This window comes from Salmo trutta, chromosome 34 (assembly GCF_901001165.1).
Source record: "Salmo trutta chromosome 34, fSalTru1.1, whole genome shotgun sequence".
NCBI classification, from domain to species: Eukaryota; Metazoa; Chordata; class Actinopteri; order Salmoniformes; family Salmonidae; genus Salmo; species Salmo trutta.
The window spans coordinates 24,138,166-24,154,749 of NC_042990.1; the positions used below are offsets into that span (position 1 = coordinate 24,138,166).

The 16,584-nt window shown below is 45.8% G+C and overlaps 1 protein-coding gene across 1 annotated transcript; it reads right to left on the reverse strand.

Annotated features, from left to right (window-relative positions):
- Nucleotides 1-3,935: 3,935 nt before the first annotated feature.
- On the reverse strand, nucleotides 3,936-14,905 carry arpp21 (cAMP-regulated phosphoprotein, 21). Its single transcript, XM_029732320.1, has 19 exons — nucleotides 14,446-14,905; nucleotides 9,889-10,035; nucleotides 9,723-9,767; nucleotides 9,492-9,575; nucleotides 9,063-9,235; nucleotides 8,797-8,856; nucleotides 8,529-8,666; nucleotides 8,242-8,338; nucleotides 7,963-8,061; nucleotides 7,776-7,798; nucleotides 7,605-7,658; nucleotides 7,268-7,470; nucleotides 6,892-6,984; nucleotides 6,527-6,660; nucleotides 6,261-6,314; nucleotides 5,976-6,143; nucleotides 5,808-5,895; nucleotides 5,275-5,408; nucleotides 3,936-4,445 (listed from the first exon to the last, which is right to left on the reverse strand). Exons 2-19 carry the CDS (start codon nucleotides 10,021-10,023, stop codon nucleotides 4,266-4,268), a joined length of 1,962 nt encoding a protein of 653 aa, XP_029588180.1. The 5' UTR covers nucleotides 10,024-10,035; nucleotides 14,446-14,905; the 3' UTR covers nucleotides 3,936-4,265.
- Nucleotides 14,906-16,584: the final 1,679 nt, after the last annotated feature.

Below are 16,584 nucleotides of genomic sequence, written 5' to 3' on the forward strand. Positions count from 1 at the left end.
CTGCTAGAATTGGAGAACCCCAGCTTGCTCTGAGAGAGGGGAAGCCCAGCTAGTGTGACAGACTGGGTTTGAACCCAGTTTGTCTGTGTGCCACGAGACTGTGTTGGTCCTCTGAGCTGAAGTGTAGGCATTAGCTTGGGAAGGTACCCCAAGTCTTCAAGTCTCAGATAAGGTTATTGGCGATGGGAGGGTGGTTCATCTCAGAGAGAGGGAAAATATAACCAGCTCAACCTTGAGGACTAGACCATGACTCCGGTTCTAAAGGGGGAGAACCCTTTGGGGCAGTGTGTGGGTGTGTGTGAGTGAGTGTGTGCATTACTATGGCGACGTGTTTAGAGCGTTAGACTTACTGGAATGACGCTATGATGACGATTGACGTTACTAAAAGTAGAATCTACTGTGATAGGTCAGGAGTAGAGACAGATCTATCTAGGTTGAGTATTTCTATAGATCTGTCTCACCTCCAGGCCTATCTAGGTCTTGTATTCTGTGTTTTAATGCTTTTTGTCTCTATACCAATAGACTCACTGACTCATCTCACTATGGCTGCCTTTTTATTAAAGATCATGGAAACTGAAAAATACATTCCTCCTGTGAGTGTGTGAGTGTGTGTGTGTGTGTGTGTGCTTGCGCGTGTGTGAGAGTTATCCAAATTGTTAACTGATGAAATTAGTCACAATTTTATTTTATTTATTTCACCTTTATTTAACCAGGTAGGCTAGTTGAGAACAAGTTCTCATTTACAATTGCAACCTGGCCAAGATAAAGCAAAGCAGTGCAACACATACAACAACACAGAGTTACACATGGAGTAAAACAAACATACAGTCAATAATACAGTAGAAAAATAAGTCTATATACAATGTGAGCAAATGAGGTGAGATAAGGGAGGTAAAGGCAAAAAAAGGCCATGGTGGCGAGGTAAATAAAGTATAGCAAGTAAAACACTGGAATGGTAGATTTGTAGTTTGAAGAAAGTTCAAAGTTAAATAGAAATAATATGGTGCAAAGGAGCAAAATAAATAAAATAAATAAATACAGTAGGGGAAGAGGTAGTTGTTTGGGCTAAATTATAGATGGGCTATTTACAGGTGCAGTGATATGTGAGCTGCTCTGACAGCTGGTGCTTAAAGCTAGTGAGGGAGATAAGTGTTTCCAGTTTCAGAGATTTTTGTAGTTCGTTCAAGTCATTGGCAGCAGAGAACTGGAAGGAGAGATTGCCAAATGAGGAATTGGCTTTGGGGGTGACCAGAGAGATATACCTGCTGGAGCGCGTGCTACGGGTGGGTGCTGCTATGGTGACCAGTGAGCGGAGATAAGGGGGGACTTTACCTAGCAGGATCTTGTAGATGACCTGGAGCCAGTGGGTTTGGCGACGAGAGCGTACAGGTCGCAGTGGTGGGTAGTATATGGGGCTTTGGTGACAAAACGGATGGCACTGTGATGGACTGCATCCAGTTTATTGAGTAGAGTGTTGGAGGCTATTTTGTAAATGACATCGCCGAAGTCAAGGATCGGTAGTATGGTCAGTTTTACGAGGGTATGTTTGGCAGCATGAGTGAAGGATGCTTTGTTGCGAAATAGGAAGCCGATTCTAGATTTAATTTTGGATTGGAGATGTTTGATGTGAGTCTGGAAGGAGAGTTTACAGTCTAACCAGACACCTAGGTATTTGTAGTTGTCCACATATTCTAAGTCAGAACCGTCCAGAGTAGTGATGCTGGACGGGTGGGCAGGTGCGGGCAGCGATCGGTTGAAGAGCATGCATTTAGTTTTACTTGTATTTAAGAGCAGTTGGAGACCACGGAAGGAGAGTTGTATGGCATTGAAGCTCGTCTGGAGGGTTGTTAACACAATGTCCAAAGAAGGGCCAGAAGTATACAGAATGGTGTCGTCTGCGTAGAGGTGGATCAGAGAATCACCAGCAGCAAGAGCAATATCATTGATGTATACAGAGAAAAGAGTTGGCCCAAGAATTGAACCCTGTGGCACCCCCATAGAGACTACCAGAGGCCCGGACAACAGGCCCTCCCATTTGACACACTGAACTCTGTCTGAGAAGTAGTTGGTGAACCAGGCGAGGCAACCAGTTGAGAAACCAAGGCTATCGAGTCTGCCGATGAGGATGTGGTGATTGACAGAGTCGAAAGCCTTGGCCAGGTCAATGAATACGGCAGCACGGTATTGTTTCTTATCGATGGCGGTTACGATATCGTTTAGGACCTTGAGCGTGGCTGAGGTGCACCCATGACCAGCTCTGAAACCAGATTGCATAGTGGAGAAGGTGCGGTGGGATTCGAGTGAGGATGATAACCCCTTTGGTCGGTCACGTATACTAAGTTTTGCTTTGCTTACTTCAATACTGTGATGTGTATTATGTCCTTTTATGGAAATAGATGGCAGTGTTTGTGTTCCTGGGTCACTTCCTGGCCTATACTCACCAATGCCGACTGGCCACCTGTAGGGTGCCATGAAGCAAAATTGCCAAGCAGACAGCTCACATCCCTTTGCATTTTGAAAGACGGGGGGGAGGGGAGTTGTGAGGTGTCTCCCCCGCACTGACAGAAGCCAGGCAGAACGTGTGTGTGTTTTATCCATTTGTGTTTGTCTCATCATTGACCATGTTGTATCAGTAAAGGTTTGTGTGTGTGTGTGTGTGTGTGTGTGTGTGTGTGTGTGTGTGTGTGTGTGTGTGTGTGTGTGTGTGTGTGTGTGGTGTGTGTGTGTGTGTGTGTGTGTGTGTGTGTGTGTGTGTGTGTGTGTGTGTGTGTGTGTGTGTGTGTGTGAGAGAGAGTTAGTGATGGAGACCATGAAAGTGAGTGAGGGAGAGAAAGACAGCTAGATACTGATCAGAAAGGGTGAACAAAAAAATTGCCACATACGAAATGTCTTAGAGTGGTTTTGTCTTTTTTAAAAGCTTACATCACTCTTTTCCTTTCTGCAAAAGGGACAGCAGTGGTTATGGTAGTGGGTGTCCTCATCTACTACAGATGTACAGAGCCTACTGTCCCCTAACCACTAACTCCTCGACTGACCCTTAAGAGTGAAGACAAGACTTTGGAGACAGGACCACGAGAAAAGGTGTAAATATACTGAAATATATATATATATATATATATATATATATATAAACCCAACATGCATCAATTTCACTAAGTTAATTCATAAGGAAATCTGTCAATTGAAATAAATTCATTAGGCCCTAATCTAGGGATTTCATGACTGGAAATACAGATATGCATCTGTTGGTCACAGATACATTAAAAGGTAGGGGTGTATATCAGAAAACCAGTCCATATCTGGTGAGACCATGATTTGCCTCATGCAGCGCGACACATCTTCGCATAGAGTTGATCAGGCTGTGGCCTGTGGAATGTTGTCCCACTCCTCTTCAACAGCTGTGAAGTTGCTTCATATTGGCAGGAACTGAAATATGCTGTCGTACAAGTCGATCCTGAGCATCCCAAACATGCTCAACGGGTGACATGTCTGGTGAGTATGTAGGCCATGGAAGAACTGGGACATTTTCAGCTTCCAGGAATTGTTTCTAAATCCTTGTGACATGGGGCTGTGCATTATCATGCTGAAACATGAGGTGATGCTGCGGATGAATGGCATGAAAATGGGCCTCAGGATCTCAAATTGGCATCAATAAAATGCAATTGTGAATAAATGTGTGCACAAAATTTGAGAGATATATGGAAAATATCTGAGATATTTTACATGTTGCATTTTATATTTTTGATAAGTGTAGGACCTATTGTTATAAATTGCTCTCTGTGAATTACATTCTGGATCTATCAAATGTTAAAGAAAATCTAAAAAAACATCCGTTCAACAATTTAATAATTGTGATACAATCAATGGTAACAATGTCAGCAGAGTGTAGATTAGAAAATCAGATCAAATACTCAATGTGAAAGAGACCACAGCCGTTAGAAAGGTGACCTGTCAAATCAGCCACATCAGTTTATTCTGCTCAAACACTACAATACATATATAGAATCATTTCATATCCATACAAAACTCAACTGGAGTATATCAATTATGCTTTTAAATCAGTACAGTACCTCTGATACAGCTTTGGCACAATAGATTGCCTGTGGTATACTGTGTGTGTGTGTGTGTAACAGTTTGAACACTGGTTGCATCTCAATCTGAACACAGTCCAGTGGGGTTGTGCAAGTAGAGGTGGGGGGGAAGGGAGGTCAAGTGTATATATGTGTGGGGGTTATGTAAGTTTAGGTTGGGTGGGGGCGCGTGTGTCAGTATTTGCCCGCCCAACCTTGGCTGCTGATGTTGCTACAGCTGGAGGCATGGCAGCCGGTGTGTAGAGGGGGAGGGGGTATCGGACCAGGGGGACAGGTTGGAGATACCATGCAGCAGTAACCCCCCTCACCCCGCGACATGAGACCAGTCTGGGGGTACGATACCCCCACACCAGCCTGCGGGAGAAAGAAAGAGGGAGAGATTCAATTTAGGCACAGATTTGATTAGTAGCCTGACAACACTGCAACTTTAATTCAACACTGAGGAATTACAGTGGCCAGTTTATTAGGTACACCCATCTAGTACCAGGTCGGACCCCCCTTTGCCTCCAGAACAGCCGGAATTCTTCAAGGCATGGAAATGTTGCTCATTTGGTATAATATATTCCATTTAGCAGACACTTTTATCCAAAGCGACTTACAGTCATGTGTACATACATTTTACATTCCCCACAACATTACATCACCGTCACCAGGCAGGATGGGTCCATGGACTCATGCTGCTTACGCCAAATCCTGCCTCTGCCATCGGCATGACGCAACAGAAACCGGGATTCGTTGAACCAGGCAATGTTTTTCCACTCCTCAATTGTCCAGTTGGTGATGGCGTGCCCACTGGAGCCTCTTCTTGTTGTTATCTGATAGGAGTAGAACCTGGTGTGGTCGTCTGCTGCAATAGCCAATCCGTGACAAGGTCCGACAAGTTGTGCGTTTCGAGGTGCCGTTTTACACACCACTGTTGTACTCTCATCAAGGAGCTGTTTTCGCCCACAGGACTGCCGCTGACCGGATGCCTGGCACCGACAATCATTCCACGCTCAAAATCACTTGGGTCACTCGTTTTGCCCATTCTAACATTCAATCAAACAGTAACTGAATGCTTCGATGCCTGTCTGCCTGCTTTATATGGCAAGCCACATCTACGTGACTCACCATTTCTCGTTGAACAGGGTGGTGTACCTAATAAAATGGCCACTAAGTATATGACACTGGTTGTCATAGTTACCTGTGTTACACCACATGGGTGGGAGGAGCCAGGTGGATAAGAACCCAGCAATCTTTGGGCTTGGCTCTGAGGCAACTGCAAACCCATTATCCCCTGGTAGCTCTGCTGCTGATTGGCTACGACAGGAGAGTAACCTACAAATACACACAGAGACAGATAAACGCCCAGCAGATTATTCATAAAACATCAATCAATTGCTTGTTTGTTTAAAGCTAATTCAAAGCTGTATCATTTGCTGTAATATCTGACAAATGGAGGACTAGCAGCAAATCAGGATCTCTCTGTAGAGTAGAAGCAGCAGGAAAAGAGACCGGTTCACTGTGAGACCACAGACTACATCTCTTACAGTGTAACGGCCCCCCTCCCTACTGCCCGCCCCCCACACACACACACACACACACACACACACACACACACACACACACACACACACACACACACACACACACACACACACACACACACACACACACACACACACACACACACACACACACACACACACACACACACACACACACACACGTACGTACCTGTAGGCTGTATGGCCTGGGTAGGTGTGGCAGGTCTTTGGGGTGCTGAGGTAGGATACTGAGTAGTAGAGTAGTAATACACAGGCACCTACAGTACAGAGTTCAACATCATGTCAACACATGGTACTATTCTACCATTCTATTGTGACTGTGTTGTGTTATTCCTACCTGAGTTGGAGGGGGTTGGCAGTAGCTGGGGGGGTTGTGAGGAGGGGGAGGGGCCGTATAGACATAACTCTGTGTGGGAGAGGCTAAGGGAGGGTATAGAGACGGAGCTTCCCCCAATGGCTGACAGCTCACAGTCATGTGACCAAACTGGGACGACGGGTCCTCGCTCTGAGGACCACAGAGAGCACGTTAACAAAGACACGCAGACAGACACAATACATTTATACTGTTCATGCATACACTGTTATATCCACAAAAACAAACATGCATGAACAAACTTAGTACCGGAGAGTATTGCAACTGCTGGGGAGGGTAAGAGACGGACGAATATTGAACCACCTGAGAGAAAGAGAGAGAAAGCGTTGTTATTGCCAGTCTTCTATTACAAAAACGGGCTCCGTTTATTGCTATTATTGACACGGCTGGAACACAATTTGGCCAATCGGGTTGTGTGGCCAGAACTGTTTATACATTTAGTATAACTAATGAATAGGTAGATTATTGTATTTGTATACAAATTCTATTTGGTTACTGTGCAATCAGTGTTGTACCTGAGGGACTGTGTGGCCAGCCATTGGCTGCTGCGGCAGAGGGGCCTGCTGCTGAGGCTGGCTTCTTGTTGGCTGCTGGGGGTCGGGGGGGTTGTAGATGGCAGGAGTTCCGTCTGGGTTCAAGAAGGGCTGGCCTGGGGTTAGAGGTCAAGGTTAAACTCACAATTCCCTTTTCACATATACATGTATGTGTGTATGTATGTATGTGTGCATGTATGTATGTATGTATGTATGTATGTATGTGTGTGTGTGTGTGTGTGTGTGTGTGTGTGTGTGTGTGTGTGTGTGTGTGTGTGTGTGTGTGTGTGTGTGTGTGTGTGTGTGTGTGTGTGTGTGTGTGTGTGTGTGTGTGTGTGTGTGTGTACCTGTATGTGGGTTCAGTAATATACTTCCTGGTGGAATCCCGTTCTCCATGGGCACCGTGAGGTAGTTGGAGCCTGTGGTGGGGGCATGGTCATCTAGGAGAGAGAGATACGGAGAGACAGATGACAGATGAGGAGGTAAAGGGAGAGAGGAGGAGAGAAGGTGGGAAAGGGAGAGAGGAGGAGAGAAGGTGGGAAAGGGAGAGAAGGGAGAAATAGAGAGAAGGTAGACATTAAAGTACAGATGAGGAGGTAAAGGGAGAGAGGAGGAGAGAAGGAGGTAAAGGGAGAGAAGGGAGAAATAGAGAGAAGGTAGACATTAAAGTACATGGAAAAGGATCAGGATCGTAGTTCAATTAAATTAGATTGTCTTCTCTACCTCGTGCGTCCCAGCTGTGATTGGCTGGTCGGGCCTTGGGGGTGGGGTTTGGCCTCTGATAGGCAGAGTCTGAGTCTGTGCTGCTCCAGGGTCGGGGGTCGTTGCTATAGCGACCGGAGTCAGTGCTGCTCCAGTTACTATAGCGACTATAGTCAGTCTCTGTGCTGCTCTGTCGGCTTGAGCCCGAGTTACCCCTGGTACCCCTGAAGGACACACAGACCAGCAACTGATTTAGAATGTAAACTGGTCATTAAAGGCCCGGTAGTGTGTTCAGCTAAACGCTACTGGTACGGTCAAGATTCAGTACCACTCAGCCACCAGTCGAGAGCACACTCACCTAAAGAGCTGCCTTCTCTGGGTCGCAGCATGGGGGCTACCATCCTCTATAGACCTGCAATAACAACACACAATCAGTTATTCATCACAATGTTATTACAACCGTCCATTGTGGAACATAAAAAAACCGTCAACCCAACTTTATTTACGTCTAACATAAAAACAATATTACCTGGTCTCCTGGGGACAGGCAGGCTGTGGAAGACAGAAGAAAGAATAAGATATGAGAGCGAGAGAGAGTGTGTGTGTGTGTGTGTGTGTGTGTGTGTGTGTGTGTGTGTGTGTGTGTGTGTGTGTGTGTGTGTGTGTGTGTGTGTGTGTGTGTGTGTGTGTGTGTGTGTGTGTGTGTGTGTATACACCTCCTGGTTGAATATCCTTTCTCTAGCTCTCTGGTACTCCTCCTCTCTCTCTTCCATTGATTTGCTCCGCCTCTCCTCGCGTAGTGGGTGGAGCCTCGCCTGGTGGGGGCAGGATAAGAACACAACATCTGAAAATCTGGAACTCTGACAAGGACCTCTAAAAGCTGCCCAAATATGCAAGCTTATATAATGCTTACATGCCAGCCAGACAGACAGACAGACAGACAGACCAGACCAGACCAGACAAGACAGACAGGAAAGAGGGAGAGAGCTACCTACCTGGTTGTCTTCTGCGTTGTCTCTCTTCAGTATGGTTCTCCACTGAGTCTCCTCTCCTCTCTCCTCCTGGACATAGTCCATAAACCTCTGCTCTGGTCTACACACATACAGAAATATAGAATAATACAACAACAATAATATGTCCTTTAGCAGACACGTTTATGTCCAAAGCGACTTATAGTAGTGAGGACACACGTTATTGTATGGGTGTCCCCAGTGGGAATCAAACCGACGATCCTGTTGTTGCAAGCGTACTGATATACCACAGAGAAGAGAGAGTTACCTACATGCGTGTGTTACTGGTGCTATTGATGATGACAGATTTGCCAGTCTGGTCCACATTGTGTTCCATGCCAAAGTAGGCTGCTACCCGGTGGACCAACATACGATGGTAGGAAGACATGTGAGGGAATTTCTTATAGGGACTGAGAGAGGGAGAGAGAAGATGGGAGGGGATGACAGTCCTGCTTAGACAACACATTGAAGTAAATACAGTAAATCATATTTGCATTAAAAAAAAATGATGGCCACACACACACACACACACACACATACCCGTTGTCTGTGATGAAGTCGATCATGTCCTGCTCCAGCTTCAACAGCATCATCCTGTCCCTGAAAGATGACAACACCATGACGTCATATTATTACCATGACATCATTGCCAGCTAAGCAGTCACACACACACACACACACACACACACACACACACACACACACACACACACACACACACACACACACACACACACACACACACACCACACACACACACACACACACACACACACACACACACACACACACAGAGTTGTTTGTACCTGGGGTTGCTGTTCAGGGTGGTGATGATAAACTGGTGCAGGTCAATCCCTGTAGAGTCTGTGTATTCCTGACTGGTGTCTGAGATAATTAGCGTGGGCACGTTTGGCTCTTTGCTCTGCTCTTCCTCCTCGTTGTCATGGCAACCTGGCAGCATGGTGACTTCAACAGAGCTCTAAAACATCAAACATCACATGATGTGTGTGTGTTGTGCGTGTGTGCATGTGTTTTGTATGTGTGTGTGTGTTGTATGTGTGTGTGTTTTGCGTGCGCGTGTTTTGGGTCTGTGTGTGCGCGTTATGAGAGTGTGTGTCGTGCGTGCGTGTTTTATGTGTGTGTGTTGTGCGCGTGTTTTGTGTCTGTGTGTATGCGTTATGAGAGAGTGTGTGTTGTGCGTGCGTGTTTTGTGTGTGTGTGTGAGTGTGTGTTACCTGGCTGTCTTGGGTGGTGTCAGGAGAGGATGGTGGGAGTGACTCCTCACACACAGCCATGCTCCTCACCAACCTGCCTTTGGCCTGAAACAAGCAACAACATTAACCAATGAAATAGCCTCAGAAGTGCAAACCCTGCCCACCCGGGGCTAAATCAAGTCTGACACAGTGTACATACACAACAGTGATATATATGGCTCTACATAGGTGTGTGACAGAAACAGACTCTACCTTGGTTCTCTTCCTGGCTGGTTGCCCCTGGTTACTGACGGGTTTCTGTGGGACAAAATGTGACAAATCATCACACAGTGACATCACATGGCATTCCTCAGGGACCACCAGTCATGTCACCTATCAGATCTATAATAACAACACCTCATTCAGTCGCAAGTCTTACCTGCTGCTCCACCTTTCTGTTGTCATGGTGACACTCATCCTCTGTGGCAAGGGGGGGTGAGGATGGCAGAGCGGAGGGGCATAACTCGTTACATGACCTCAGCCCTGAGGATTCTGGGACGATCGCTTCAGACATCCTCTCTGAAAACTTCAAAACACACACATCAGTTACTGATATAAACATACACACCTACTTAATGTCACTTGCAGATCCCATAGAACGGCTTTTACATATGCTGCCTCTCTCTAACCTCCTACCCCCTGTTCAACACACTCCATGGCTGCCTGGTTGGGTCTAAGGGTGTGTGCATGAGCGTGTGTGTACATAGTAAATGTGTGTGCTCAGTGAGTGTATGCGTAACGTGTGTATTCTTAGGCTTTTCTTAGTAACAGCAGCTGTGGGAGACATCATCTGATCTGCCGGCAGCAATATTCCCAGAATTCCGAGCTGAGCTCCTGATCCCACTGGTGGGAAAAACCACATTCCGGCCAACGCTCCAACCCCTTGGACAGGAACACTTATTCCTGTAACACCACAGTGTCATAGGGAACACTTATTCCTGTAACACCACAGGGTCATAGGGAACACTTATTCCTGTAACACCACAGTGTCATAGGGAACACTTATTCCTGTAACACCACAGGGTCATAGAGGACACTTATTCCTGTAACACCACAGGGTCATAGGGGTAATTTATTTATGGAATACCGCGCTATTAGAGTTATGATTACTAATGTTGAGTCTAAAGCAGTTTGTCTAATAAATAGTTTGGGCAGACGTGATCTGTGTTTCAAATGGCACCCATTTCCTTATGTAGTGTCTGGTCCAAAGTAGTGCACTGCATAGGAAATAGAGGTGCCATTTGGGACACAGCCATGGCTACAAAGAAAGTGTATTATATAGATCCAGAAAGAGGGGTAAAGAGATTTAGGGATATGGACAGAGAGAGATGGGAGAGAGAAAGATACAGAAAAAGATGGGGAGAAACAGTGATGAAAAGAGAGATCAGAGAGAAAGCTCAAAAAGAGGGATGGAAAAGAGGGTAGGGAAAGTGTAGAATCTGCAGGAAGAGGAGAGTGGAGCATATGGCTGCTGGGTTGAACTGATCACCGTGGTAACAGAGCTTTATGGGAGGCTTTAAGGAGGAGAGAGGAGAGTTTTAGCTGAACACTGCAGAAACTGTGACACGCTTGTTGGAGTGTGACAGATGGAGGAGGGACACAGGGACCTGTGTGTGTGTGTTTAGGCCTGTGCACCATCATTCATCTGCTGATCCAACTGCCCCTGTGCCCGAGGAGAGAAAAGGTTACTTACCAGTTCTTCACCTGCAAAAAAAGTGGTTTTGCACCCATATCGAGTAGCCTACTAAACTATACTGAACAAAAATATAAACGCAACAATTTCAATTTTATTACTGACTTACAGTTCATATAAGGAAATCAGTCAATTGAAATAAATTAGGCCCTAATCTATGGATTTCACATGACTGGGCAGGGGCACAGCCATGGGTGAGCCTGGGAGCCAGGACCAGCCAATCTGAGTTTTTTCCCCACAAAAGGGCTTTATTACAGACAGAAATATTCCTCAGTTTCATCAGCTGTCCGGGTGGCTGGTCTCAGACTAAGCCGGATGTGGAGGTCCTGGGCTGGCGTGGTTACACGTGGTTGGCGGTTGTGAGGCTGGTTGGACATACTGCCAAATTCTCTAAAATTATGTTGGAGGCGGCTTATGGTAGAGAAATGAACATTCAATTCTCTGGCAACAGCTCTGGTGGACATTCCTGCAGTCAGCATGCCATTTGCACGCTCCCGCAAAACTTGAGACAATTGTGGCATTGTTGTGTGGCAAAACGGAACATTTTAGAGTGGCCTTTTATTGTCCCCAGCACAAGGTGGACCTGTGTAATAATCATGCTGTTTAATCAGCTTCTTGATATGCCACACCTGTAAGGGGGATGGATTATCGTGGCAAAGGAGAAATGCTCACTAACAGGGACGTAAACAAATTTATGCACAACATTTGAGAGAAATAAGCTTTTTGTTTGTATGGAACATTTCGGGGATCTTTTATTTCAGCTCATGAAACATGGGACCAACACTACATGTTGCATTAATATTTTTGTTCAGTGTAGTTCTGGGGGGGAAAAGTAAAAAAATCTGTATAATGTTGTGTCCGACCCTGTACCGCCAACAACAACACTTGGTACCTGCAGTGGGCTAACCTCTGGTCAACCAGAGTCATGGTTGACTGGGGGCCACACGTGTACATACAGTGCACTCAAAGTATTCAGGCCCCTTGACTTTTTCCACATTTTTATTACATTACAGCCTTATTCTAAAATTGTTTTTTTCTTCATTAGTGTACACACACACAATACTCCATAATGACAAAGCACAAACAGGTTTTTAGAATTTTTTGCAAATGTAAAAAAACGACATTTACATAAGTATTCAGACCCTTTACTCAGTACTTTGGTGAAACACCTTTGGCAGCAGTTACAACCTTGATTCTTCTTGGGTATGACGCTACAAGCCTGGGACACCTGTGTTTGGGGAGTTTCTCCCATCCCTCTCTGCAGATCCTCTCAAGCTCTGTCAGGTTGGATGGGGAGCGTCGCTGCACAGCTATTTTCAGGTCTCTCCAGAGATGTTTGATCGGGTTCAAGTCCGGGCTCTGGCTGGACCACTCAAGGACTTTCAGACTTGTCCCGAAGCCACTCCTGTGTTGTCTTGGCTGTGTGCTTAGGGTTGTTGTCCTGTAGGAAGGTGAACCTTCACCCCAACCTGAGGTCCTAAGCGCTCTGGAGCAGGTTTTCATCAAGGACCTCTCTGTACTTTGCTCCGTTCATCTTTCCCTCGATCCTGACTAGTCTCCCAGTCCCTGCCGCTGAAAAACAGCCCCACAGCATGATGCTGCCACCACCATGCTTCACCGTAGGGATGGTGTCAGGTTTCCTCCAGACGTGACACTTGGCATCCAGGCCTAAGACTTCAATCTTGGTTTCATCAGACCTTCCTAGAGCCAGCTCTAGGAAGAATCTTGGTAGTTTCAAACTTCTCCCATTTAAGAATGATGGAGGCCACTGCGTTCTTGGGGACCTTCAATGCTGCAGAAATGTTTTGGTTCCCTTCCCCAGATCTGTGCCTTGACACAATGCTGTCTCGGCGCTCTACAGACAATTCCTTCGACCTCATTGCTTGGTTTTTGCTCTGATTGTGGGAACTTATATCGACAGGTGTGTGCCTTTCCAAATCATGTCCAATCAATTGAATTTACCACAGGTGGACTCCACTCAAGTTGTAAAAACATCTCAAGGATGATCATTGGAATCAGGATGCACCTGAGCTCAATTTCTAGTGTCATAGCAAAGGGTCTGAATACTTATGTAAATAAGGTATTTGTTTTTTATTTGTAATACATTTGCAAACATTTAAAAAAACTTGTTTTCGCTTTGTCATTATGAGGTATTGAGTGTAGATTGATGAGGGAAAACATTTATTGAATCCATTTTAGAATAAGGCTGTAACGTAACAAAATGTGGAAAAAGTCAAGGGGTCTGAATACTTTATGAATGCACTGTATGTGTATATCATATTTCTCTGTAGAATCCACTTGACCCACTGAGACAGAGCTGATATAACCATAGTGGCCAGTCAAGCTACTATTCAGGGTGTGTGTGTGTGTGTGGCATTCCTGTGCCCTGGCTGAGCTAAGACACATGATATTTTTACCCCTATAGACCTCCTGCTCACAACCTTCATTGGGCTGTCAACTAAACCTCTCTCTCCTTACCCCCCCCTCTAACTCTCTCCCTCTGTTTTCCTCTCTCTCCCTCTCTGTCTCTCTACTCCCCCCCCTCTAACTCTCTCCCTCTGTCTTCCTCTCTCTCCCTCTCTGTCTCTCTACTCCCCCCCTCTAACTCTCTCCCTCTGTTTTCCTCTCTCTCCCTTTCTGTCTCTCTACTCCCCCCCCTCTAACTCTCTCCCTCTCTGTTTTCCTCTCTCTCCCTCTCTGTCTCTCTACTCCCCCCCCTCTAACTCTCTCCCTCTGTCTTCCTCTCTCTCCCTCTCTGTCTCTCTACTTCCCCCTCTCACGCTCTTTTTCTTTATTTTTTGCTCTCTGGGAGGACAGGAGCACACAACCTCACTGCCAGTTCACCACGTATTTCAGTTGCTGTTTGACCTAATCATTCCTCTGGTAAACCGAGAAGGTAGCCTGCGTACAGGGCCCATTCAGCAAAACTTGTCCAAATAAATGAATTGTCAAGGACAAAACCAGTATCTGGTGTTTGTGGACATTTAGCACACATTTAGTAACAACATCTGACTGACCATGTGGTCTGTCAGCCCTCAGTATGAAAATAGGTAAAGCCATTTGGCCGGGGGATGACTAACCCATGGATATAAGCTTATCTATAAAAACGGCAACAACCCGAAGGCGAAGACACAGCACAACTCGATAGCACAGCGACATAAACAACAATAACAACATCATCATCAACCACAACAACATCAATAGCCACTTCAGTAAACAGTGTGAGTGTGTGTTTATTTTTACCTCGTGGGAGATGATTGGTAAACCAGGAGCTCCTCGAGCGCTGTGTCCGTGTCAAATCTCTCCTCAGATGCTCTGGTCGGCTCTTCTTAGATGTGTATTTTTGAGTGAGTCACGGTTGGTTTCCACTACGCGCCTTTCGCTTTTCTATCTGTCAGACACCGGCACAGAGCTGCCTCTCTCTCCACCCACACGCTGTATCTCCAACACACACACCAGCTCTGCTGCCTGACACTGAAAGGCACGCGCATAAAATTCTCTCTCTCCCTTTCCCATCTATCTATCCATCTATCTCTCGCACACACAGTAGCCTAGTTGTCACCTGCTAGTCTAGGTTTAGGCGGTATAGTTGGCACGGCGTGCAGAGATGGAGACTGGGTGTCGGCCTCATCTCCCCATGGTACACTGTCAGAAATAGACCCACCTATTATATAAAGCCTATTAGAAAGAGGACAGCTGTGTGTGTGTGTATGTGTGTGTGTGTGTGTGTGTGTGTGTGTGTGTGTGTGTGTGTGTGTGTGTGTGTGTGTGTGTGTGTGTGTGTGTGTGTGTGTGTGTGTGTGTGTGTGTGTGTGAGAGAGACACTCAGCTGGTACATCAGCTATAGCTCTCTAGTGCGTCTGTGCTGTGTGTGTGTGTGTGTGTGTGTGTGTGTGTGTGTGTGTGTGTGTGTGTGTGTGTGTGTGTGTGTGTGTGTGTGTGTGACACTCAGCTGGTACATCAGCTATAGCTCTCTAGTGCGTCTGTGCTGTGTGTGTGTGTGTGTGTGTGTGTGTGTGTGTGTGTGTGTGTGTGTGTGTGTGAGACACTCAGCTGGTACATCAGCTATAGCTCTCTAGTGTGTCTGTGCTGTGTGTGTGTGTGTGTGTGTGTGTGTGTGTGTGTGTGTGTGTGTGTGTGTGTGTGTGTGTGTGTGTGAGACACTCCGCTGGTACATCCGCAATATCTCTCTAGTGTGTGTGTGTGTGTGTGTGTGTGTGTGTGTGAGAGAGACACTCAGCTGGTACATTAGCTATAGTTCTCTAGTGCGTCTGTGCTGTGAGGTGTTTACTGTAAGTGTAAAATTGCTGGAGCTTTTGGGGAAGAGAGCAGAGCAGCCTAATACAATTTACTGTATGCTACATATTAATGTACTCTACTTAACTTGGTTTGTTAGGACATCCTTTGAATACTCTGCACTTGTGTGTGTGTGTGTGTGTGTGTGTGTGTGTGTGTGTGTGTGTGTGTGTGTGTGTGTGTGTGTGTGTGTGTGTGTGTGTGTGTGCACCTGTTATAACACACCTGTCTCATTGTGGCTTAGTGGTGTGTAACGAACGTTTGCATAGAACAGCTAGAGGTTTTCTTACTCCCTTTTAATCTCTCATTTCCTTCTCTGCTTCACTCCCCCACTCTCCCTCTTGGCTATTTAACTAGACAGAGGGAAAGAAAGAGAGAGAGAGAGAAAGGTATAATTATTGTTAACTGTCCTGGACTAATTAGCTTCTTGCAGAAAGAAGCTGTAAAAAAGTCCTTCTCAAGTGTGTGAAAACCACTTTAGACACTAGAGAGACAGTGAAGGGGGTGAGGAATAGAGAGAGCTCTCAAGCTTACACATTTTAGGCCAACAGGTCTCAACACTCTCAGATGTGGGTATCATGAAGATGATGGTGGTGATATGATGATGACGATGATACGACAACTTGATGATGGCTATTTATATTTGTTCCTAATGAATTGAGATTTTTCGCCGACATAGCAACAGTCTCTATGGATACTCAGCAGTTAGATACCAGAGCAGATCAACCTATTTAGTCTTCTGAAGTCTCTTATTATGGGCTGCGGTTCCCAGAGCCTGACCTGTGTGTGTGTGCGTGTACGTGTTTAACCAGAAGTCCCCACAAGAATAGTAATCAAACAAAAATTGGACCAACAGAGGACATTTTGTTTATCCCGAAAGAAATACGAGCTATGTAGATATTCCATAAAAAAACAAGGACATTTCTAAGTGGTAGTGTGTGTGTGTGTGTGTGTGTGTGTGTGTGTGTGTGTGTGTGTGTGTGTGTGTGTGTGTGTGTGTGTGTGTGTGTGTGTGTGTGTGTGTGTGTGTGTGTGTGTGTGTGTGTGTGTGTATATATATATAAAAATATGTATTAACCCAAAAAA